This window comes from Falco naumanni, chromosome 6, assembly GCF_017639655.2.
Source record: "Falco naumanni isolate bFalNau1 chromosome 6, bFalNau1.pat, whole genome shotgun sequence".
Taxonomy (NCBI): Eukaryota; Metazoa; Chordata; class Aves; order Falconiformes; family Falconidae; genus Falco; species Falco naumanni.
Genome location: NC_054059.1, coordinates 91539141 through 91563150, shown reverse-complemented (window position 1 = coordinate 91563150; position 24010 = coordinate 91539141). Strand labels below are relative to the sequence as shown.

Sequence of the window (24010 nt, the reverse complement as noted above, 5' to 3'; positions counted from 1 at the left end):
CCGAGGCCTCCTGCCCCGGCGCGGCCCCCCGGCGACTGACGCGGAGCCAAGGGCCTCGCCCTCCCCGGGCCGCCGCGGGGGGCCACCGGCCCTCCGCCCTAGGCCCGGCCCACGGCCCGGCCCGCGCGGCTCCCTCGGCGGGCTCCGGGGAGCGGCAGGGCGCCGGCGGGCCCCGCTGCCCGGGGCTGGCCCGGCGGCTGCCGAGGGCGGGCAGGGCGAGGGCCGCCGGCGAGCGAGCACCGCGGCGCGCCCGGGCGCCTGGCGAGGCCCGTCCGCGCCCCGCCGCTGGCCGCGCGGCGCCGGGCCCGTGGGGCAGCACCGGGAGCGGCGGCAGGCCTCGCCGACAGGGGGCGCGCGGTGCCGCGGCCGCCCCGCGCGGGCACTTCCGGCGGGGAGGGGCGGGGCCGGGCGGTGCGCGGCCGGGGCGCAGGCGCGGGGCGGCGCGGCACTGCGCATGCGCGCTGCCAGCCGCGCGGGTGAGGGCGGCAGCTGGCGCGGGGGGGAGGCGGCGGCGCTCGCGCTCCGGGCGCCCGACCCCGCCCCTCGCGGCCCGCGCGCCGTGCCGCGTGACCCCGCTCCTGCCGCCCCCGCCCGCCGCCCCACCGCCGCCCCCCCGGGGCGACCACCGAGCGCCGGGGGCGGGGAATGCGGCAGCGCCCCGCCTCCCCCCGCCGCTGCGGGCCTGGCGGCGGCGGGGGGCCGCCGGGGCTCCTGCTGAGGGGCGCGGGTCCTCCCGCGGAGGCCTCCTCGCCGCGCCTGGCTCGGCCTGGCCTGCCCGGCCCGCCCCGCCCGCCCCACCGCGGGCCGGGCCCGGCGGCACCATGCAGGCGCAGCCGCTACTCTACGAGTTCTTCAGCGAGGAGAACGCGCCCAAGTGGCGGGGGCTGCTGGTGCCCGCCCTCAAGAAGGTGAGCGGGAGTGGGCCGCGGCGGACAGGGCCGCGGGAGCGGGGCCTCGGCGCGGCGCACGGGGCCGAGCGGGGCGGCCGGGCCGCTGGCGCTCCCCGCGCTCCGGAAGCGGCCCCGGAGCTCGGCGGGGGTCGGTCGCTGCCGCCCTGCCGGGCGGGCCCTGCCGCGGAGCGGGGCCTGGCGGCCGCGCGCGCCGCGCTCGGCCACGCGCTGACAGGCGGAGACATGCGGATAAAAACCGTTTAAAGGGCGCGGGGGTCCCGGCCGCCCCATCGCCCCGCACGTTGCGCTTCTGCGGGGCGCTGCCGGGCTCCCTTCGCGCCCAGCAGTGACACGGCCGGGGAGAGGTTGTTACGAGGAACTGCTGAGAGAGTTTTGGTTAATTAGTGTTCGTGCTTAATGGCTTTTAGTTAAGTTTCTCGTACTTTAAATACCTTTTTGCTGAGAAGGCTTCATTAGGGCAAACTAGCAAGTCTTGTGCCCTTGAGATGGTGAAGCTTGTGTCTGTGGTGCAGAAAGAATGTATTTGGAAGAGAGGAAAAAAATGGTGAGGGCTCCTCTTCCACTTATGCAGCCACAGCCCAGAAAGTGGAAGGCTTAAGGAACAAGAGGTTTCTGACACTGTTGCTTGAACTGGTTTCAGATTGCTGAACTTTATGCTTTTTAGTGGTACAGAGTGACGCCTTATGGGTCTGTATAGCTACAGTGATTAACTGCAGTTTTTAAGTAGACTTGCTTCTAGGGCTAGTTAAACCATTGCATCCTCCAGCGTGGACTGCGAGTCTCGAGTATTGCAGTTGTACTGGTTCAGTGTTTCTTCCTAATTTCCTCTTGCAATGCATTGCCTCGCTTTTCTGGGCGTGCTCTTTGAAGTCTCCAGCACTGTGTGGTTTCATCCAGTTCTTGGAAGTCTTCTTGCCTGTCTCATCTGTAGCATGTGCTGTTAATGTCTTATCCCCAGTCAGTAGTCACTTCTTTAAAACTATACTTCTGCACTAACCCTACAACTTGCTGCTGCTTGTGGTGCTCGTAAGCACTTGGACAGCCCTGGAACTGGAGCTACTTGAGGTCCCAACCAGCAAGAGTTTGTTCCTTCAGTCGATGGTTTATTCCATGGTGTAGCAGAGGTTTGTCAAATTTGGAATGAGGCTCAGTGCTAACTGCTGAGGGACGCAGAGTGAGGATTCAAGGCAAGTATGAGCTAAGACTTTGGGATTACTTGCTACATCTGAAGCACAAGTTTTCTTCCCAATGGATAAGCCGTTTCTGGACTCACCCTGCATCAAAGGTGCTTGCTGAAGGAGTTGGATAAATTCCTTGGGGGGGAAAAGGACTTCTGGAGTCGGAAGTCAACAGAGAAGACCAGCAATGACAAGCTCCCAAGGACGACAAACTGGCCCTGCAAGGTATAGTTGTCTTGAATTTGTGCTGTGCTCTATTTCTTACTGTGGGTAGAGGGGTGGCAGGAGTGCGGTGGGGTTAGTTCTGAAGGCTTCACACGCAACCTTGCAACTATCTAGCAGGCATTAATTCTTTTGGCCTCAGTTCTTCATGAGATTGCCACCTGTTTCTTATCTTCTCTGAGGCTATTGTCCCGTGTGCTCCGGAATCATGGTCTTCTGCTACTTAGTATTGCTGTCCCTGTAAAGGTAGAAATGAAGAGTCTGTCCATACTGTCACCTGCTTTACTGAACAGCTGAATTCTTGAGTTACTAAATGGCAGATGAAAATGCTAAATTATTGTCTTAATGGCATCTTTGTTAATGGAGAAACCAAATCAGGTGTTCTATAAACTTACATAGCTACAGGTAGTGTCAGCTAGAGTGTTTAGTCCTGATAAAGGCCCCATGAAGTAATGAACCTGTCACAGGTGGCAGGTAGATCTGTGAACATTGTGGTGAACTTACTTTGACAAGCACTTGTCATTGTTCAAAAGACAGGTGCGATACTGCAGCTTTGCAGCGGGTGGGTTTGGGGTGCTGATCCCTTGCTCTGCCAGCCAGAGACCTGAGCTGTACCTCCAGCCAGCATGTGGGACTAGTAAAGCAGAGAATGTGGCAGTGTATGCCAGTGAGGTCAAAGGGCAGAACTGTCCTGGACAGAAACTAGTGCCTTGTGGCTTTGTCTGCTGAATTGCCAGAGCATGCTGTCTCAGTAGGAGTCATGTTGTCTGAAGCTCATGTACAGCCTGTCGATACTAGAGGAGAACCTTTCCTTCGTTTCACCTGTTAGCTGACCAGATGCTGACACTCATTCTCAGGTAGTGACAGCAATCCGTTTTCTGAACTCCACCTTGAAACCAGGTAGATGCACAAACAGGAGTGCGGTGATTTCCTGCATATCTGGAAATGAGACTTAGTAGTTTGGGAAGACCTATATCAAATTAGTATCTCTCATGAGGAGAGTGGCATTTAATCTGGCATTGTTATAGTATATATACCAGAATGGCATGTTCACAGCTACTGGAGAATCATTAAAATGCCATTGCCCTTTTGTAACTGTGAGTTGGCTTGTAATGTGGAGTTCAAACTACAGCCTCAAAATCACTTTCTTAAAAAATAGGTATTGTTGAATCATTGCAAATAGCTTTCTTTTTCCAGATGAGTGAGTTTGAATCTATCCTTTTTTTTCTCAAGCAACAAAACCAAGAAATGTAGTAAGAATAAATCTCTTCCTACATCAACAAATTCTTACGAGAGCATGCCTTGTATTTCATTAGACATGAACCTTAACAATAGAACTCTTATTTGCATTGAACAGCTGCATTTGCAAAAAGCAGCTCTTGTACCATTCAGATCATAATGTAATCCCTTTTCTTCCAGTTCTCCTTCAGATGCTGTCAAGATAGACTACAGTGCACTCAATTAGGAAGAAAATGATATGAACCGAGATGCTTCTCTGCTTGGTCACTGTTGTTTTGAAGGAGCAAAAGAGGAGTGTCGCAGAGATCCTTGGTTGCTGACGAAAGACAGTAATCGTGATGATGAGGTACAAGAAAAGGAAGTAAGAGTAACAGCTGGTGTCTGAAATTGTAGTTGCAGAGATGGACAGAAGGTGAGATGCTTGCGCTGAAGACGGAGGATTCGTCAAGACATGTGAAACACCAGAGCTCTTGGGTGGCTGGAGATGGAGATACATGGCTTTTAATACACCTTGGAAAATGGACTTAGAAGGGACATGTACGAAGCGGTGCCTCCTCCAACATTGGTGTTGAATTTATACACCTTATTCTGGTCATAACCTTTTTCCTAAACGTCTTCCCTTGTGGCTTCATCTTGCTTGTATAACTTGTTTATGCAGTCAGAATTTCTCTGCATGTCTATGACTTGCTTCTATCCTGATATCTTGGTTTTTACAGTAGAAAGCGTGTCATCCTTACTGATTGATACCTTAATTAATTTAGTGATATCATTGAAAAAGGAAAAAACTTCCTTACTGTACAGTTAGTCCACTGTTTGCAAACCTCATGTTGTCTTGAATCAGTTGAACAATTAACAAGGGATGCTGTTGGAATGTGTTGTGGCAGAAATGATTGGACTGATGTGGCTTGACATCTGTCTGAGGGGGACTTGCTTCCTCAGTTAAGGAAACTGTTCCAGACAGCGCGCTTCCAGGTACTCTACGTATCATATAGTCAGTCTTTTGTACCCTTCATGGAGCAGGAGAGACAAGAAAAGCTGCTTCAGTGACTACAGAGTGCTCAGGAAGCTGTGACTGACAAAGATATTTCCACCTGACTTAATTATCTAGGTCTTCAAATTGACGACAGTCCAGTTGCCACTTGCTACTCAGAATGGCACTTCTTATTCTTGGTACTGTTTCACTACAGATGTAGAACATTCTTAATTTCTGATCACTCTGGGTTCTCCGTTCTTCTGATGGCTATGGAGGATAAAGTTAAGATCCTCCTCCGATTCACATCTTTACTGTTAAGGTTTTTCACATGCTCACTGGTGCAGTGTAATACTGCTGCCTTGATGCATCAAGAGAAGCGTTAGAAAAATCTTGTGGCTTCAGTAAATTGTTGCTGAAGTCTGGATCCAAGACATTTGCATTTGCTTTAATTTACTGGATTTTTAATTGATTGAGATAACAAAACATGGACAAGGTTGCCAAATATCAGCAGAGATATACAAGAGTAGAAGAAAAAAACTTTGTATGGAGTGCTTGTACTCTTAAGAACACTCATCCATGCAAACTGTAAATAAAATATTTAATCCTGAAGTGTTTTAGTGATAAGCAGTTGCTTGTTTTGTAGTCATTGAATGAGAATTAACGGAAGATATGTTGAGTAAAATAAGGGTTATAACAGTGTACACTTTCAAAGTCACTGAAGCAAAATCTTCTCCGCCTCTCCCCCCCCCCCCCAAAAAAAAAAACAACCCAAAAAAACCAAAACCCAAACCCTGCTCAGTGGCCAAGTAATTTCTACTAATTATCTGGCGAATAAACTGTGTCTGTGAAGGTTTAGAAAAATGCTTATGATCAGTAAAGTGTCACCCTCTCTGATAGTGCTTTGGAAAACATCTTGGCCTGTTGTCTCATTACAACTTCTTCCAGTTTATTATTAAAATGGTGTAGTAAATATGGAGTTTTCCTTTAGGCACTTTCTTAAAAGTACTTCAGCCACCACCAAGGAAAACTGGCAGTGTGGCAGTACCTGTACTGAGCAGTGAAGCGCAGTTGTTCTGTAGCAGGCATTGGTTTTTGATTCGTAATGTGACTTCTTGCCAGAATCCCAATACATGGGTACCCTTGCCCAGATATGAAAAAATTATCTCTAATCAACAGTAGATGCTTTGGTTTTATTTCAGTTTGTAATGTAGCTTTAGAATTACTTCCTTCTGTTACGGACTTTTCTGAAGTTGCTGCTGCTCCTGATAGGGCTTGGTTTGGTATTGTTCTCTGCAGCCTTTCACAAGTAGGATTTTTCTGGTGTGTGCTGTATTTAACAGAACAACTGGGGACCGTGAGCTTGATTGCATTGTTTGTTAATGATGATTTGGGAGCATCATACTGGTGTTTTTGTGTAACACATCAAGTTGCTTTAGGAAGTCTTTGGAGAGGTTTTTTTCAGCTTTATGATGGGCATAAGCTAGGTTTTTCCTCATGGCTGGGTGAGGAAGAGGTAACTGAAAATTGTTGCTGAGGAAGCAACAGCGTGATTTAGTATCAATCAGATTAAATTCACTGTGTAAGGCTTCCTTTCATATCTGTTATCAAACTCTTCTTTCTCGTGCAGAATGGGCTGCTGAGTGTCAGCTTGAACTCGGGTTTGGGTCATCTTGTGACCAGCCTCAGCGTTCTTGTGTTGGACCAGTTGGAGACCAAGCCTCTGTGTAAGCTGTAGGCATTCCATCTGCAGTTCTTTAAATTACATTTATCTCTGGGCATGGTCTAGGTCCCTACTGCTTCCTGTGAGACTTATGGGAGTGTTTAATATTCCGATTTATTATGTAGAGTTTGAAAGGAATGGTTTGAGAAAGCTTTATATAAAGCTAAGTTGCTAAGAGTTATACGGTAAGATCTGATTTATCTTTACATTATTCATTAAGCATGTTTTTTTAAGTTGGTTTCATTGACTCTTTCTGGCAGTTTAGATTTATGGTTGCCTAATTTTTAAGCTGTTACCATTCCTGATTGAAATTCCTTGCTTTTGTTGATTTTTATTTTTTTTTAAGGGAAGAATAAAAAAAAAAAAAAAGAAAAAAGTCAACCTGTCATGTCATAGGATTTTCCTGAAGTGCTACGGATTTTCTTAAGCAGACATTGCTTGTCTCTGCTGATGTTCTTTAACAGAGCATGACAAGCAGTTCAAGAAATGCTAGCTCTGCTTATCTTCAAATAAAGAAAATCTTGGTCATTTCCCTTTTGAGAATTAAGAAAGACTGTGGAGACTGAACATTCAAAACAGTGATCAGAGGAGTTGAGTGAAAATGGAGCCACAGAGGCAGGGATTTATAGCTGATGTAGATTGTATTTGCCCATTAGAATTTCTTGGGGTATTTTGAAGAATTGAAGCTTTAGTGAAAATATCTTAAGCTGCTCTTTTAGTAATTTCCCTTCTCATAAGATAGACATTTTGGGGTGTGTGTAGAAGGGAGGGGATGGGTTCTGTCATTATTTACAGGCGAGATTAAATGTTTAGATAAGAATCTTATCTAAACATCACTACACTTCAGAAGTTGTTAGTTGTTTTTATCATGTGTATTCCTAACATAGGTCTGTGAAGGATCTGGTGGGATTCAAGCCATGTTCATTTTTTTCAGGGGTGATTAGGCAGGGTGGCCCAGGTTTTTTCTATTTAAAATCTGAGCTGACTTTATGAGATAGATGGAAAATCCCAGTAACTTGATCTTTTTTTGAAACGGGTCATGTGACAGTATGCTAACAGATGTTCTCATTTCTTGTCTTCTCTTACTAAATCTTGCATCACGTCTTTAGATAATGGACTTTTGGGGGCTTGCTTTGAGTACCCTCAAATAACACTGTTTCATTCTCAGTCTGAGCCTTCAGGTACTCCAGTAGTGCAGATACTAAAATTACATGTTTCTATGATAATTGTACACCGAGGTATCCTGTAATTTTTGTTGTTAGTCTAGTTTTCTTGCTTTTGCTCGTATGACTTTGAACCCTCAATAATACTAGACCTTACTTAAGTAGCAATGAAGCTTGTTTGCTACCTACCTAATATAGTTAAACTATGCTGGCAAGCCAATGGCACTTCATGATGTTTTACTCAGCAGAGGTGGATATTCTATTACAGTAGAGCTTGATAGTGCCAGAAGATGATGGCCTTTGAGAAGGATGATGTAATTGCCCCCCAAACATACATGCTTAGGAAAAATGTTTGGAACTTACCTCCTGCACTAGGAGGAGGTTATCATTGTTGGCTCTGTTTTGGCTGACTATGGATAATGTTTCAGGTCGTGGCCTGGCCTGCTGTGGTATTTTTGTTTGTTCTTATTCCTATAGACTGTTACAGGCTGAAAGAGTTGTGATGAGGCTATTCGTCTACAGTCTGTTTCCTAAGTAAAGGAGAAAATAAGAGTTGCTCTTCATCACTCTGGTTTATCATGCTGTGTGTTCTTACTGTGGGATTGACTTGGTGCTGGAGTATATTGTAGGGAGAATGTAATACAAATTCGTTTAGTTCTGCTTTAAAAAAAACACAACCAAAACAAAACATTAAAGGCAGCATCTTCCAGGCAGCTCAGATCAACTCTGATCTGTAAGAGAATACTTCTGCAAGTCTGTAATTTCTGGTGTTAAGACGTTCCAAGCTGGTACAGTATTTCAGATGTCAGTGTTTGAATTGTAAATGATGCTTGGGACTGCTGGGCATGGTGCTACTTGGGTACCTCCATAAATGCAGTCTGTAGCTGTGCACGGTGAAGTTCTTAGGAAAATGAAACTGTTGGCATAATCAAAATAGTTGTATTAGCTAGTCAAACGGAGAGAAGTTTTCCTGTTCTATTTTTGCCAGTGTGCTTTTAAGTTAAAAAAGCAGTAACTTCTGGAGCTATTTTTTAAGACATGCTACATAAGAGTATGCCATCTACAAGAAACTAAATACGCGATCCAGCGTATTTAAATCTCAACAGCGGTTAAATGAGCACTAGGGCTATGCCCAGACATGAAGTTTTCAAACTAACAAGTGCCTTAGCAGGCAAGAGGATTTCTATTTGAGGCTGTTGTGTGTTTGAACTTCATAACACTTAATTCTTGCTGTAACTGCAAACAGGAATGAAACCTCAGGTGTCAAATTAAATAATTATGGCAGCATTAGTTGAATATAGACATGGGTTTAATATTTGGATGAAACAGATCGTTGGGTTTTGGTTTAAGGTGGTTAAGGTCTTGTGTTAGTGATGGAGAGAACAGGAGGCATTTCGAGTTGTGTGCAGTGGAATGATAAAATGATGAAATTGGGCCTTGAAAGATGCATTGCAAAAGTTAGCAGTCAGCTTGCTCTGGCATAATATTTGCCATCAGTGTAGGACTGAATTTGAGCTGCCTGTCTGTTTATGCCCTGAAGCACTGAGCTTTGCATACCTGAAATTTAAACTGGTTAAAACTGTGCTGTTTTCTGAACTACAGAAGTGCAAAGGAGAGCTATACTGGAGGCTTGTTTCAGAAGTTAAATGACTGTCTGGAAAAATAATGGGAGGAGCAAAGAGAATCATGCCTCACTGGATTTATACCAGTGAGAATTTGCAGACACAGTATACAAGTAAACATATGAGGACCAAACTTTCAAAACCTCTGAACCGCCACTTAATGCCAGGACAACGCTGTGGCCTCTTTTGAAGTGTTTTTTACTCTAGAGGCTGACATCTTTTTAAAGAAAACAGAATGGAAACGAACTTCGAAACCAGTGTTATTTTAGTGAGAGCTGAGTATGGATTAAATAAGTTGAAGACTACTGCTGAAATCATTGTTATTTCTGTAGTGCGCTCTGTGAAAAAAGTTCTGTATTTCATTATTATAGATGGAGTGACAAACAATGAGTTGTAAAAGGGAGAAAACCCCATGTCTAAAATGTCTTGTACAAACAGTGGTTTAACGCTAAGGGAGAAAGATAAATATATTTGGGTTTTTAAACAGTTTTCCTAGTTGTCCTGCTAAGCACTATTATTAATTAGCTGGTTTTTTGACATTAAATGTCACAGTGATTTGGGTACGTTTAACATTTGAGATTTGTATTTGTCAGGTGTAGATGAGTGTTTCACTCATGTTTGATGTGCCTTCATAGAGCTACATTTTGGGTTGGATTTTTCTGAGCTGTTTGGTTCATACTTTTGTCATCTTTTTTGGAAGTAAAGCATGTGGTTTGGGGAAAAGGAAAACTTAAAGCTTGAATTCTTCTGTTTCCTGTAGGTTCAGGTGCAAGTCCATCCTAAACTTTCTTCTACTGAAGATGCATTACAGTATGTGGAGGAGTTAATTCTCCAGTTGTTAAATATGTTGTGTCAAGCCCAACCAAGAAGTTTTCTGGATGTAGAGGTATAGAGAATTACTATTAAAAATCTGTAATAATATATTAACTTTTCATGTAACAGTTCAAAGTAATCATTTCACAACATAAAAAGAAAAGCAGTAGTTATGTATCTTTATGTAGTAGAACCTTCCTCATAAAGCCTGAAGAGTTACCTAGTAGTTTCCCTATCAATTGAATTTGTTGTTCAATGCACAGTAAAACTATCTTTGAACTGTATTAGTGTATAATAGGTAGTGAGTGTAACTTGTGTACATAAAGTTGACTGGTTCCTTTTGGAAGACCCGTTTTTTTCCCACTGATATTGCATGCAAACTGTAGCTGCTCAGTCTGAGGCTCTGTGCTGCTTTCTCAGCATGGTGATTTAGGCTGATACACCCCCTGCTGTCCCAGAAATTTGAACAAAAATAGTTCAGTCACTTTCTCAGAATGAGTTGAGGAACACTTCTTTCCTCTATATAGAAACCTCTTCTCTTACAATTGCCTTTTCAAAGATCTACAAGCTGTGTTACTCAGAAAAGCAGCTTGATGTTTGAGAAGAGGGCTTGATCTGAGAAGAGTTTCTCCATTTGAGAACAAATCAGTTAAATGATGTAAGCTTCTACAGCCATGAAAATCTTGGTAGCCCTTTGTGCTTAACCATGATTTGAAGACTTTGGTGCCAAGGTACATACTCTGTGTGCAATGTGCCTGTTGGCTTCCAGTACTTGGGGTCTGTGCCTGTACCAGGTTAGGTAACAAAACAAGATGCAACTTCCTCATGTTCTGAAGAAAGTGGCCTAATGGCAAAAAAACCTCAAACCCAAAAACCCCTTTAAAAAAAAAAAGTAGCTGTCTGAGCTCAAGATTCATGAAATTCATCCTTCCTCTTCTCTTTTGTACACTGACACCTAGACTAGTGGTGTTCTACTGTCCCCTTTAATGGCTGGCTTCTTTTGCAACATCATCTGGTCTGGCAGCTCAAGAGACAAGCAGCTTGTGGAAGATTGTTTGATGCTGTGTTTTAAACAATGCTAACAAAACTTGTCACACAGTGTTGTATTAGGAGTCTTATGGCTGTGAATTCAGGATGAGAAATGCAAGAATTAGAGGTGATCAAGCAACCTCAGTTTACCCCCTTTGTGTTTATGCATAATGATGCTGCCTTTAATTATATGGTCGTACACATCTTATTTTTCCCCTAGGACACCTTCATTGTTCAATCAGCAGGCCGGACTGTGTTAGAGGAGTGAATTCATATTACATAGTGAATGCAACTTTTTTGGTTTTTTTGGTAGGACCTCTGCTTTCCTTTTGCAGAAGCGTTATGATGAGGGAAGAAAAAGAAAAGCCTATACTTTGGAAAGTTGGGTGCCACCTTTATAAAACTGTATTCCGTCCCAGTTTTTTGTCAGAAAGTTTTTGTTTGTGTACTTTGTTCTCTACCAGCTCTTTGTAAGTGGTCATTAACTTAATCTTCCCCATTTCATGGTTGCTCAAACTGGGGTCATATTTACGTAAGTGAGCACTTGCAACCGAAACAGTCAGTGGGAACTGTGATCTGAAAAAAGAAAATGTGAAGTTATCTGAGAAGTTAGATTTCTGGCATCTCTGAACACCAAGGCTACCAAAATCAGCGAAGCTTTTAAACCTCCAGAGACCTGTGTGTGAGTTCCAGCAGGAGAGTTGTTCAATGCATGGGAGAGTGTGGTGTCCTCCAGCACCCTGACTGCTAGGAGGAGTAAACAAACTTGGGTCTGTATGGTCCAACTGTAGACTATGAAACTGCTTTAAAATACACGGGTACTGTTGGACAATCTCTTTTCCTATTATGTTCATTTCCATCATCCAGGCAGTTGCATGTATGCAATCTGGACCATGTGCTGATCAGTAAAGGTGAAACAGAAAACTTGTATGATCTCATTCAGTGACCACTTTGTACAGGGAATAAAGTGGTAGGACAAAATGTAAGTCATATATTTCAATGCTGAATTACCAGGCATGTGCACAAGGGGAGCAAATTGTGCCTGCAATGGCAATTTAATTCTGGCATTTCTCAAATTTTGAGCACTAGATTATTCTGTAATGATATCCTGATTCAGCCTTATGAATATAGTGAGCAGCATGTACCAAAATGATAAAATTCGTATGTTTGTATGAACTTCTATAGTTGAATTATTAACATTAGCAAACATTGCTTTAAGTAATGGAAAGCAATTTGATAATGTAGTCATATTTCTAAGCTCATTCAGATTGTGCATTTACCCTTTAGTCCTGTTTTTTTTAAGGATCGTGTTCAAAAAAGTTTTCCCCATCCTATTGATAAGTGGGCAATAGCTGATGCCCAGTCTGCTATTGAGAAAAGGAAACGAAGAAATCCATTATCTCTCCCAGTAGAAAAAATCCATCCCTTATTAAAGGTAAGCAGTGATGTAATCTTGCTTTTAGAATACACAGAAGTGTTAATTTATTGTAGTGTTTCATGTAATGTCTTTATGCTGCCTGAAATGTAAACAAAAAAGATCAAGAATGTTTGTTACATAGTTTTAAGTGTTCCAGTTAATTGCATGTATTTTTTTCACTTAAAAATTAGTTAATTCTCTCTTGGACAAACAAAGCCAACAACTCATTTGCTATGAATTTGATTGTTGTTGTTTCATTTTGTATGACTAGCAAAATGCTCAAGAAACTAAACATTTAAGTGATGTTTTTGGGACAGTTGTTGGCTGTTGTCACTTCCACAGTTGCTCAGTTAGTAGAGCAACATCTACAATGACAGTGTTTCTTCCCTAGGCCTACAGACTACTGTGTCTTTATTACTAGAACAGACTGTGGATATGTGGTGAATGTTTATTGAACTGGATCTTAAACTTACTGGTTTTAGTTGTAACCTATGGTGTGTATTTCATCAACTGAGTGACAGTGAAACACTTGTTTTGTGGTTTTTTTTTCCCTTTCAGGAAGTTCTAGGCTACAAAATTGACCACCAAGTGTCTGTTTACATAGTGGCAGTATTAGAATACATTTCTGCAGACATCTTAAAATTGGTTGGGAATTATGTGCGGAATATAAGACACTATGAGATTACAAAACAAGATATTAAAGTAGCAATGTGTGCTGATAAGGTAAGCCTAACTCTTGTTTCTCGTGTCAACAGGAATTTTTAGTTAAGTTTTGAGAGGACAGTGTCTGTTCCTTAGTGAGTACATGGAGTGTTGTAGCTTTGAAAGAAGAAAATGCTGCCATAAAATATGGTTCCTGTAATAAAGCAAAGCTACCAAATAGCTAATTGAACTTACAGAGCTGTTGCTTGTGCTTATTAATAGTTAAGTCTCTCTTCCTTTTGATATCGCTTGCCTAATCTCAGCAATGTGTGAATGTTTTAAAAATTATTGTGAAGCAGCACTAACATAAAAATTTAACATTCCTAACCTGTAATAGTGCAGTCTTATTTTGTAGTTTGAAAAAAGAAGGCTGAAATTAAGCTTGGGTGTTCTCCCAAAATCATTAAGGCTATATTGCATGTAAAAAGTAGCATTTTGATGGTCCAACATTTTAAAACAAAAAACCCACCTGCGTTGGCATCTCAGCCTAATCCTCCTTAGCAGTCCGTATTTTTATCTGCAGGTAGTCTTGTAGTTTCAGAAGATTCATTAAATTTAGACAGGAATTACCTCTCTCCAACAGGGATAGGGCAAGGTTCCCTGCCTGTGTCTCAGGTGCCTTTGCACTCTAGCTTCTGTGGCCACCTCATTAGCATCTCAAGTTTTCCAATTTTTAAAGAACAAAGCTTGAAATTAATCCTTTAAGTGCTGGGATTTAAGAATCTCTAATCTTGCTGAAGTCTTAAGGATTTTCAGATCTGTTGCCTCTCCAGTATTTTCTCTTCGTGTATGTTAATATCTTCAATTGGGAATGTCTCTGTGTTTCAATTAATGCCTCTGTCTCATTCCTACTTGCTTTTTTTCATCCTGCTTTCTTCACCTTTCTTTACTCTCTCTTAAGGTATCTGGTGAGGTCTTGAAGAGTCAAGTCCTTCTCAGTCAGGACAGTAGTCTTGGCTGCTCTTGCCTTTGGGCATATCTGCCTGGGTTGTTAGGGCAGGTTTGAAGGTGTACATTTGAATATTTGTCATAGAATAATAACAGGAACAAGTGCTGTTGCTGCATGCTTCTTTCTATCCTAGGAAAGGTGATGAGCAGAAGAGCTGTGATGAAGTTGATTTAGGAACTTCCATTACATTACATTGGAGGAACTGCTTGATATGTACACAGAAGAAACTTTTGAAAGGCTCTAAATCAGGCCTGTTGGTTTACTGCCTCAGCAGAACAAGCTATTGCAGGTGCTCCTAAGGTGTTTTCTTTCCAGTTGCACTGAGATACTTTGTAGTATATTATGTTCATTCTCATAATGTCTTCTGCTTGGTTTTATTTCTTGAGACAAAACGACCAGAACGGTTTCTTGGCCTGGGGTGCCATTTGTTTTATACTTCCACACTTGTTTTTGTGCCATCCATCCTTCTGGAAAATTTTGCCTTGTCTGCAAAAAAACTCCATTAAAATGCAATCTGTTTTTCTTCCACTATCTGCTCATGCTTCTGATTGCTTCGAATTCAATATCTGGGGTATAGTTACTTTAAAATGTTTCTGTGGATTTCATAGTAGTGAGATGCCCACTTTGTGAATTACAGCCAGCGATCTTCTAGCTCAAGTGTGCGCTAGAGCTGCTTCTGTGAAGTAAAGTTACAGATGTTGGGGCCTCCGTGAATACCTGCATTACTCCATGTAATTTCCTACAGTATCATAGAGTTACAGAAACATTTAGGTTGGAAAAGACCTTTGAGATCATCAAGTCCAACCATTAACCCAGGACTGCCAAGTCCACCGCTAAACATTGTCCCTAGGCACCGCATCCAGTGCTTCTTGAACACCTCCAGGGATGGTCTCTCCACCACCGCCCTGGGCAGCCACTTCCAATGCTTGACCACCCTTTCAGCAAATAAATTTTTCCTAATATCCCACCTAGACCTACCCTAGTGCCACTTGAGGCAGTTTCCTCTTGTCCTGTCCCTGTTACCTGGGAGAAGAGGCCAACCCCCCGCCCCTGCCTGCAGCCCCCTGTCAGGCAGTTGCAGACAGGGGTAAGATCAACACCCCCCACCCCCCTGCCAAGTCTCCTCCGGACTGAGCCCCCTGTGCCCCAGCCCGGCTCTGGCCACTCTCCAGCCCCTCCACGTCCCCCCCGGCCGTGAGGGGCCCAGAGCTGAGCCCAGGGTCCGAGGGGCGGCCGCACCAGCGCCGAGCGCAGGGGACGGGCACTGCCCCGGCCCCGCTGGCCACGCTGTTGCGGGTCCCAGCCAGGATGTGTTGGCCTTCTGGCCACCCGGGCACACGGCCGGCCGTCAGCCAGCCCCCCCAGGCTCTTTTCCACTGGGCATCGTGAACTTGCAGATCCCCAAGTATTTTCTTGCAGGATAGTTAATTTATCTAATACCAGTAGTCAACAGCTTGGTTAACTGACATGTCTTCTGGAGAAGTGCCTGTAATGTGCTTTAAAGAAAGAAGACACTTACTGTAAATACCAGGTAAATGTCATGTTTGTTGTGGCTGTGGCTCATTCAGAATTTAATTTTTGATCTCCGGTTTTTTAGTTTTGAAAAACACTTTTTCATTCTGTTTTCTGCCATTTTAAAAAGGAGTTCATATTTAATGGGTTAGCCTTCCCTCGTGTGGTTCTTGGGCTATTTACAGCTTTGATCCTGCAGTCTTTTCCTCATTCTTTTCACTGATTGACAGCAATCATGTTGGTCTCTGCAGTAACAGGCAAAGGTTGCCATTGCTTCACCTCTTACCTGTTCAGAAGGGAGGCTGGCAAGCAACACTTAAGTTCTCGTTTATTTCGAAGTTCACATGTATTGTTTGATATGCTTCATGACTTCCTGGAAGGGGTGTAGCTCTGGGCAGCAGATTTGTTTATAAATGCTGTCCCATCTGTCTATCCCAGAACAAAGTTATTTTCTACGTTGAACTACAACTTGTGCTGGCTTGTTAACATTTGCTGCATCATTGTGGATTGTTTCTGGACCCTCTTTAGTTTTCTTTCTGATAAAGATAACTTCAAATTAGGATGCCTTTTGCTAATTTGCAGGGCAATTTAGTTTGCCTTTGCGATGTTCTTTATCATGGAAACAACGCAAAGTGTGATTTGTGTGCCACTTGCTAAGTCATTGTAATGTCTCCTGGCTCAGATACCATGTTTGGAAGAAGTGTTCAGTGATCCACTCTTCTTGAAGTTTGAATTATTAATTGCTTGTCTTTGGTAAGCCTTGCTTGGGTATGAATTGGGACCTCTGGTAGTCAGCGTTTTTAGAGGTCCTTTTGTCTATGTAGTTTTGCAGTGACTGCCACCTTTTCCGAAGCTGGTGCCCTTCCTTGAGGGTCTGTTTTAACAAGAGAACTCGGGAGTTATTAAGGACAGAAACCAGTCCATGTACAGTGTGTGGTCAGGCCAGTACTCATCACAGATAGATTACAGGGTTCTGAGCACGATCATGTGTGACTTCCTATTAAAGCTAAAGCTGAAAAGCCAAAAATGCACAACCTTTTTGACTTCAGGTAATATAGTGTCTTCAGAAACTTAGATTATGTATAGCTAATTCAGAGTAATAGAATACAACTAAATGCTAAATGTGTTTGTATACTTCATAGACCTCTTAAAATTATAATTGATTTTAGGACTACACTTTTGGAGAGATGCCTGGATTGGTCTAAATGACTGGGAATTCTTCAGAAATTACTGCTGCAAATTATGACTTGCAAATTCATAGCAACGAATATTGCTTTTGTAATGCTCAACCAATTGCAGAATGATAATACACAAATCTTACTGCTGATCAGTCTGATTTCATGGGAATTATAGGTTTCCTTTACTGGGAACTTACTGGTACATCTTGAAAAGAAATTATTCTCACTTTGTGGATTTTTCCTTCTCGTTGCTACGTAGGTATTAATGGATATGTTCCATCAGGATGTAGAAGATTTAAGTGCACTAACTTTATCTGATGAGGAACCATCCACCTCAGGGGAGCAAACCTATTATGACCTAGTGAAGTCATTTATGGCAGAGGTTCGACAATATATAAGGGAACTAAATCTCATTATCAGAGTTTTTAGAGAGCCATATGCCTCCAACTCCAAACTATTTTCATCTCATGTAAGTATTGTACAAACAGTAAACAAAAAAACCCCCTACTATAATATCTATAGATAAGTTCTAGAAGTGTTCATCTAGATTTATTGTCCAGTTTAAATAACATCAGTAGAGGAGCAAGCACTTGTCTCAAGTTCTGAAATAGAAACAATAAAGGAGCATTTAGGGGGAAGCATGGGTCTTGTAGAACTGCAGAAGAAACCACCCAATTTACTACATTCACTTGCAGGCCCTGTAATTTAAGATCTGTCACTGTTGTTCCTTGCCATGTTTGAATCATTGTAAATGTTTGTGTATTTATAAATACAGTAGTTATTTTAAACATTCTATGATCTTATATAAATGATACAGAAAGTATGTAATAAAATGTTATAAAATCTTGTTCTGTTTAAGGAAGTGCTTGACTTTCTTGTAATAACAGAATAGCTTTGCACATAACATTCTTCCTTTTAGAAATTGTGTCCAATTCCCTGTTGACTTTTGCCTGGTTCTGTTGCTTTTTGCAGGATGTGGAAAACATATTTAGTCGTATATCGGACATTCATGAACTTAGTGTGAAGTTATTGGGTCATATAGAAGACACTGTTGAAATGACAGATGAAGGTAGTCCTCATCCACTAGTAGGCAGCTGTTTTGAAGACATGGCAGAGGTGAGAAAATACTTGGGGGCTTTTTTGCTATTCATGTATGTCTTAATTATTTGCACTTCGATGCTAAGTGCATCTCTGTTGTAGCTGCCTTTGTTTGGGTTGAGATCTCTTCTTCCAGCCTCACCATTATGAATAGGGTGGCCATTTTTGAGAGTGCTTTTACCTTTTTAGTCTCTAAACCGTAGTTTATATAGGGCTGTTTAAACTTTAGAGCATGGTGGGGAAAAAACACCTGTCACTAGACTTCAACAGTGGAACAAGAGCTGCTTTGCCAACAGGCTTGCTAAGCTGGTGAGGAAGCTTTTGAACTAGACTCCTCTAGCTCAAAATGGATGGAGACTGAAGTTTGCAGATTAAGGAACTGAGAGGAGAAAGGGACATGCGTAATAGAAGGCACAACAACAAAGGCTCTTGCACCTTCCTCCTGAGAAGGTGGGGTGACCAGAGGTCCATCTGAAGTGTCTCTTTCCCCAGGGTACATGTGCCCATGTACAGATACAAGGATGTGAGAGTCTGTGCGCAGTTGCAGAGGTGTTGTGACTGGAATTAGTGACATGGCAGGAAGGGCTGCATGATGGAGGGCTGTATGAACAAATACAAGCACTCAAGAAGAACAGGTGGGGAAGATGAGGCCAGGAGGCTTGACAAAAAATCACTTCAAATACATGGAGCTCCGTTAAGGAATGAATGATGAGCTGGTTGAATGGTTAAGGATCAGAGGAGGAGGCTACCAAAGGGCATGTTGTGGTCAGGCTCCTACTGCAAAGACTGCCCAGTCATTAAGTGGCCAAAACCTTCTCTAAACATGTAGGAGTTGTCTCCTTATCCCAGGCCCTGGTTCTCTTGGGAGAATAAGCTTCCAGACATCTACTGGGTGGACAACTTATCTGTGGTTTAAGTAATCCAGAAGATTTCTTTTTTTATGGCACACGCTGATGGGCCAACTAAGAAAGGTGTGGCGTTTGACCTCTTATGAACAGGGAAGAACTGGCAGGAGCGTTGTAGCTAATGGTGGTCTTAGCTGCAGTTGGTAGAGATGGTAGAGTTTAAGGTCCTGAAAAAAGCACAGAAGATAAGCAAACTGAAGACTTTGGGCTTTGGGAGAGTAGACTTAGCTTGTTTAGGGAATTGGAAGGCAGGATCACGTTGGTGGTTTCCTTGAGGATAGAAAGGGTTCAGGAAAGCTGGTTCATTTTCAAAGGCAAGGTGTTCAGAGCACAAGGTTATATGCATTCCCAGTCCCTAAGAAAAAGGGTAGGTGTAGCGGGAGGCAAGGACAAGCACGGTTTGGAGTTTCCTGTTAAACCAGGCTTGGGCCCCTTGCTGCAAGAAGAGCGTTGAAGTGCTGGAGCACATCCAAAGGAGAGCAACAAAGCTGGTGAAGGGTCTAAAGAACAAGTCCTGTGAGGAGTGGCTGAGGGAACTGAAGTTATGTAGTCTGGAGAAAAGGAGGCTAAGGAGAGCCCTTGCTGCCCTCTACAGCTGTCTGAAAGGAGGTTGTAACAAGGTGGCTGTTGGTTTTTTCTTCTTCCAAGTAGCGAGTGATAGGACAAGAGGAAATGGGCCTCAGGTTGCACCAGAGGAGGCTTAGACTGGATATTAAGAAGAAACTCTTCACCAAAAGAGTTAGCAAGCACTGGAACAGACTGCCCAGGGAAGTGGTTGAGTTGCTATCCCTGGAGGTATTTAAAAGATACTTAGACATGGTTTAGTGGTGAGCTTAGTAGTATTAGGTTTATGGTTAGACTGGATGATCTTAAGGGTCTTTTCCAACCTAAATGATTCTGTGATTCAAAAAGAAACATAGGCTTCCCAAGAGGAATGTAGAAGCACTGTCTGGGCAGGTAGAAATGGTATTAAGAGGGCTGCAGCTCAGCTGGAGTTAAACTCAGTGAGGGGTGCAAAGCAAGAAGGACTTGTATAGGTAAAACAGTTTGAAAAAGATGGTAGAAAATGCACAAGTCTTGCTCATGGGCTGAGAGACCCTGTGCTGGAGGACATGAAATGGACTGAGGTACCTGAGTCTCCTTTGCTTGGTCTCTACTGGCAAGATGTGCTTCTAGGATTCCCAGTTAGGCCTGCTGCCAAAGGTCGAGGGAGAAGAGGTGAAAGTCAAAGAATGACTTAGGGACTGTTGATCTAAGGCTATATGCAAGCAGGACAGAATGCTGAGGCAGCTGGCGAATGTCATTGCAAGGCTGCTGTCTAGAATTCTTGAAATGTAGTGGTGAGTTTTGGTGTTCTCCAGTAACTGGACATAAAATGCTATGCCCAGTCTCAAAAAGACTGATGAGTATGATCCTGGAAACGAGAAGCTGGCCAGCCTCTTCTCAGTCCCTGAGAAGATCAGCAAATCTTTGTGGAAGTCACATCCAGCGATGTGAAGGACTAGAAGCTGATTGGCAACAGCCAGCACAGATTTCCAAAGGGCAAACTGTACCTGAACAGCTTGCCTGCTTTCTATGAGATGGGTGGCTCCATGGACAAAGGAAAGAGCAGTTCACATCCCTTATCTGAACTTAGGCAAGACCTTCAGCCCAGTCTCTCATAGTATCCTTGTACTCTGCAGGACACCAAGCTGACTAGCTAGTTGGTTTACAGAGTGGGTGGGAAATTGACTGGACTGGCAGGCCTGAAGGGCTGTCATCAGCAATACAAAGTCCATCTGGTGGCCAATGGTTAGTGGCATTCCTCAGGGTTTGATACTGGGGCTTATACTGTGTAGTGTCTGTATTGGTGTTGTGGGAGGAGGTCTGCCCCTCGAGTTGGTAAGTGATGCCAGATTGTGGTAGGACACACAGGATGACAGGGCTACTGCTTGGGGGATCTGATAGGCTGGAGAAATAGACCTACAGGAACCTCATAGAGATGATTAAAGGCAAACATGAAGTTCTGCACCTTGGACCAAACAACCCTATGCAATGGTCTGGCTGCCTCGCTGAGGAGCAGTACTGCTCGACAGGGCTCAAAAATCCTCAGGAATTGGCAGTGAAGGCTAAGTGCCTACTGGGTTTTATTAGGAAAAGTGTAGCTAGCAGGTCGAGGGATCATTTCTCAACTGCTGCACAGACCATGTCTGGCACACTGTGTCTGGTTTTGGCCTTCCTAGTACAAGATAGGCTTATACGTGAAGGTTGTCATGATGACTAAGGACTTGAGGGCCACGATGCACAAAGAGCGTCAAGAGTACTGGGTTTATTCAGTCTTAAAAAGAGAAGTCTGAGAAGGGAGATCTTACTGCCGTCTTCAGTCTACACCTGAAGGGAAGGTGTAGAACAGTCTGAAGCAGGCTCTTACTGGGGACTCACAGTAGAGAACTGTTATGTGAGGTGAGAGAGAGAGTGTGCACGAACGGTAAAAAGAGTAATCCTGATTAGATGCAGGGGTGGAGTGGAGGAATCTGCAGTTGAGAACAACTGAACACTGAAATAGCCTGCCCAGAGAGGTTTTGGTGCCTCCATTCTTGGAGGTACTTGAAACTCAACTGGATGAGACCCTATGCAACGTCACTATGTTTGACACTGGGTCTGGCCCTGAGGTGGGCCCTGCTTTGAACAGGGAGTTGGACCAGTCAACTTCCAGAGATCTCTTCCAGACTGAAGTACTCCGTGAGTCTGTGCATGTGAAAGTATTGATTCTTCTCTATCGGTGTTCTGGAAAAAGTATGCAGAAAAGTCTCTCCTATGTAGTATATGTATTTGCTTTAAGAAATATGAAGTTTAGGTAATAAATCAGTTTTGTAACATTTTTCTGTATTTCTTCTTAGGAACTAGCGTTTGATCCATATGAATCATATGCACAAGATATTTTGCGACCTGGTTTTCACGATCATTTTCTAAGTCAATTATCAAAGCCAGGAGCAGCATTTTATTTACAGGTAACTTTCTTCTAAGTCAGTCATACTATTGATACTACTATTTTAATTACATTGTTGCTTTAATGTATTGATTGTTTTAAGACTGAAACTTATTTTGTTTCTAGTCAATAGGTGAAGGCTTTAAAGAAGCTGTTCAGTATGTTCTACCCCGGCTGCTCCTTGCCCCTGTTTACCACTGTCTTCATTACTTTGAACTACTAAAAGTAAGAATATTGTGTCAATCTGATGGTTTTCTTTCATAATTCTCAGTGTTGGGTAACAGAGCTTTGTGTGTTCAGTTAGGTGTAAAACTTTTTACTAGAATATGAATATTAAAGCTGATATGACAAAAGAAAAGCAGGTTATATGCTCTGCTGCGTAGTATAGCTAACTGAGTATCAGTTTGTAATTTCATGGAAGCTTTACAGTAGCTCATGATTTGTGTTGCATGATCAAGGAGTTATTAATTTAGAAAGCAATAGAGATCCAAATACTCATATTCTTGGAATTATTGTTTTGACAATGGTAAAAGAAAATGGCAAATGGTTGTATTACAGAAAATGTCAAAGGCTTTCTCAAGCTGTTACTTTGTCAATTTAAAATCACAGGAAGATTTCCCTTCAGACTTCTTTTTATTTTCTTAAAATCTTCAGTGTTCTTGCAGCGTACATCCCTTGGTGGTTGCAAAGGTAATAACTTTCTTCCAAAGGCAGGGCTTGGTTGATTTATACTCTTCTTGGGCTTTTTGTAATGAGACCTCACATCGGTAGGGTAACAATAAAGGCTCTGTAACATACACATGTAGAAAAAATAGCTACAACGTGTTTTTTGGGGGCGTTTGTCAGTTAGCATTGAATAATAATCTTTAAGGAGTGTAGAGCACTTTTAGGAAAACTTTAAGTAACAATGTCATTTGAGTATAATGAAAATTCGTAAGGAATACAGCATTCCAAACTTAATTACTATATCTCTGCTCTTTTGAAGAAATCTAGATGTGTTTTTCTTGAATGTTTGGTTGGTTGTCTTTGCATAACCCAGTTTTTAGGTCATCTTTGAGCCTAAGTGTACAGTTTTAACAGCATTTTTACAGATTTAGATTTACACATACAGCTTTGCAAGTAGCTTATCTTGTATAACGTGCTTTTGTTGAATTTTGGAAGGTAGGCTTGGTCTGTTTGCCTAGCCTCATGGGTTTGGTCTGACTTTTCAGACGTCTTTAATGTGTTAAGGATTTCCTTTTGTGACAGTCCGTTGAAAGGGAGGTAAGATAGAGCTTGTCTGCATTTTGTATGATAAAGATCTGCAAGGTTTCTGTACTCATGCTTTTATTACATAGTCTCAAAATGCAGTACCTGGTGGCTTTGCATACTTCCACGTGAACATGGTATTGTCTTACGTAATACACAGAGTGTAAAGGATTAACATTGACACACAGGCATCCTGTGTTGCTTCTTGCCATTGGTAGTTGTAGTGGGGGTAAGAGGACATGTGTGCTTATGGAAATAGGGAACAGCTCATGTTCACCTTTTTTAGGGAAAACTGGAGTCTGAGCTAAGCCCACCTCCAGAAGGTTATCAATCTTTTGCAACTCCTGACCTATGCTTTATGTAAAATTCTTCTCCCATTCATGCTCTGCTTACACACATCCTACACACTGTGTAAATCTGATGCTATTGGGTTGGATTTTGTCCTGTTCATGATAACCTTCCAGGATTTCTTCCCACTGTGTTGCTCATCTCACATTTTAGTGAGACACCATCGCTGTGGTCTGTCAGACGTAATACACATCATGGGTAGTGATGGATAATAGGAGCACATAGAGAGATACTTCACTCGCATGGCAGTGGCTTCATCTGTAATTAATACCTACATGTGCACACAGCATATGAATCCCTTGAGTAGTCTGTGCTGAAAATAGTATTTTCTTTCTTATATCTGGAATCTTCAAACATTTTCCAGCTTGGTTATGTTTAAGAATGGCCTGACAGAAGGGTATTTGCTGTGGAAGGGTATGGGTGGAGTTATTTAGCCATGTAATCGTGACAATTTCACTGGTGCAAGGTTGTATTGAATTCTTCCATATGGTAAGAGATCTGATTTAGTGTTTGTAGGCATATCTGAATAATTGAGTTAAAAATGCTGTGAAAGTGATCTCTTGGTATGAAGAGACAAAATGATGGCAAAGTGGAAAAAAATCTGATTTCTCTTGAATATAGATACACTTAAGGGTAAAGGTTAAAAGTTAGCATTTTTCTCTGAGCTGTGTTTTGTAATCTTGCATACTTCGAAGTTATCTATTAAATGGATCTCAAAGTTACCTTCTAACTATTCAGACTACAAAAAAAGTAAATTTCTATCCACTGATGGTTATCCTATTTAGAAACAAAAGCCCTCCTGAAGCTTGGCAGGC

General features: G+C 42.8%; 1 protein-coding gene across 5 annotated transcripts in view; it reads left to right on the top strand.

Moving 5' to 3' along the window:
* The first annotated feature begins 552 nt into the window (after positions 1 to 552).
* Positions 553 to 24010, top strand: part of SOS1 (SOS Ras/Rac guanine nucleotide exchange factor 1) — a 51973-nt gene continuing 28515 nt past the window's right edge. The window contains exons 1-9 of one of the 5 annotated variants that reach the window (XM_040599484.1): positions 553 to 908; positions 3731 to 3896; positions 9789 to 9914; positions 12174 to 12305; positions 12846 to 13010; positions 16888 to 17097; positions 17601 to 17744; positions 21511 to 21621; positions 21726 to 21824. In XM_040599484.1, coding sequence (XP_040455418.1) covers positions 3789 to 3896; positions 9789 to 9914; positions 12174 to 12305; positions 12846 to 13010; positions 16888 to 17097; positions 17601 to 17744; positions 21511 to 21621; positions 21726 to 21824 — 1095 coding nt within the window. In that variant the 5' untranslated portion in view covers positions 553 to 908; positions 3731 to 3788. Of the gene's footprint in view, positions 909 to 1125; positions 2315 to 3730; positions 3897 to 9788; positions 9915 to 12173; positions 12306 to 12845; positions 13011 to 14071; positions 14228 to 16887; positions 17098 to 17600; positions 17745 to 21510; positions 21622 to 21725; positions 21825 to 24010 lie in introns of those variants that run through there. The other 4 variants (XM_040599486.1, XM_040599483.1, XM_040599485.1 and 1 more) reach the window with 4 other exon arrangements.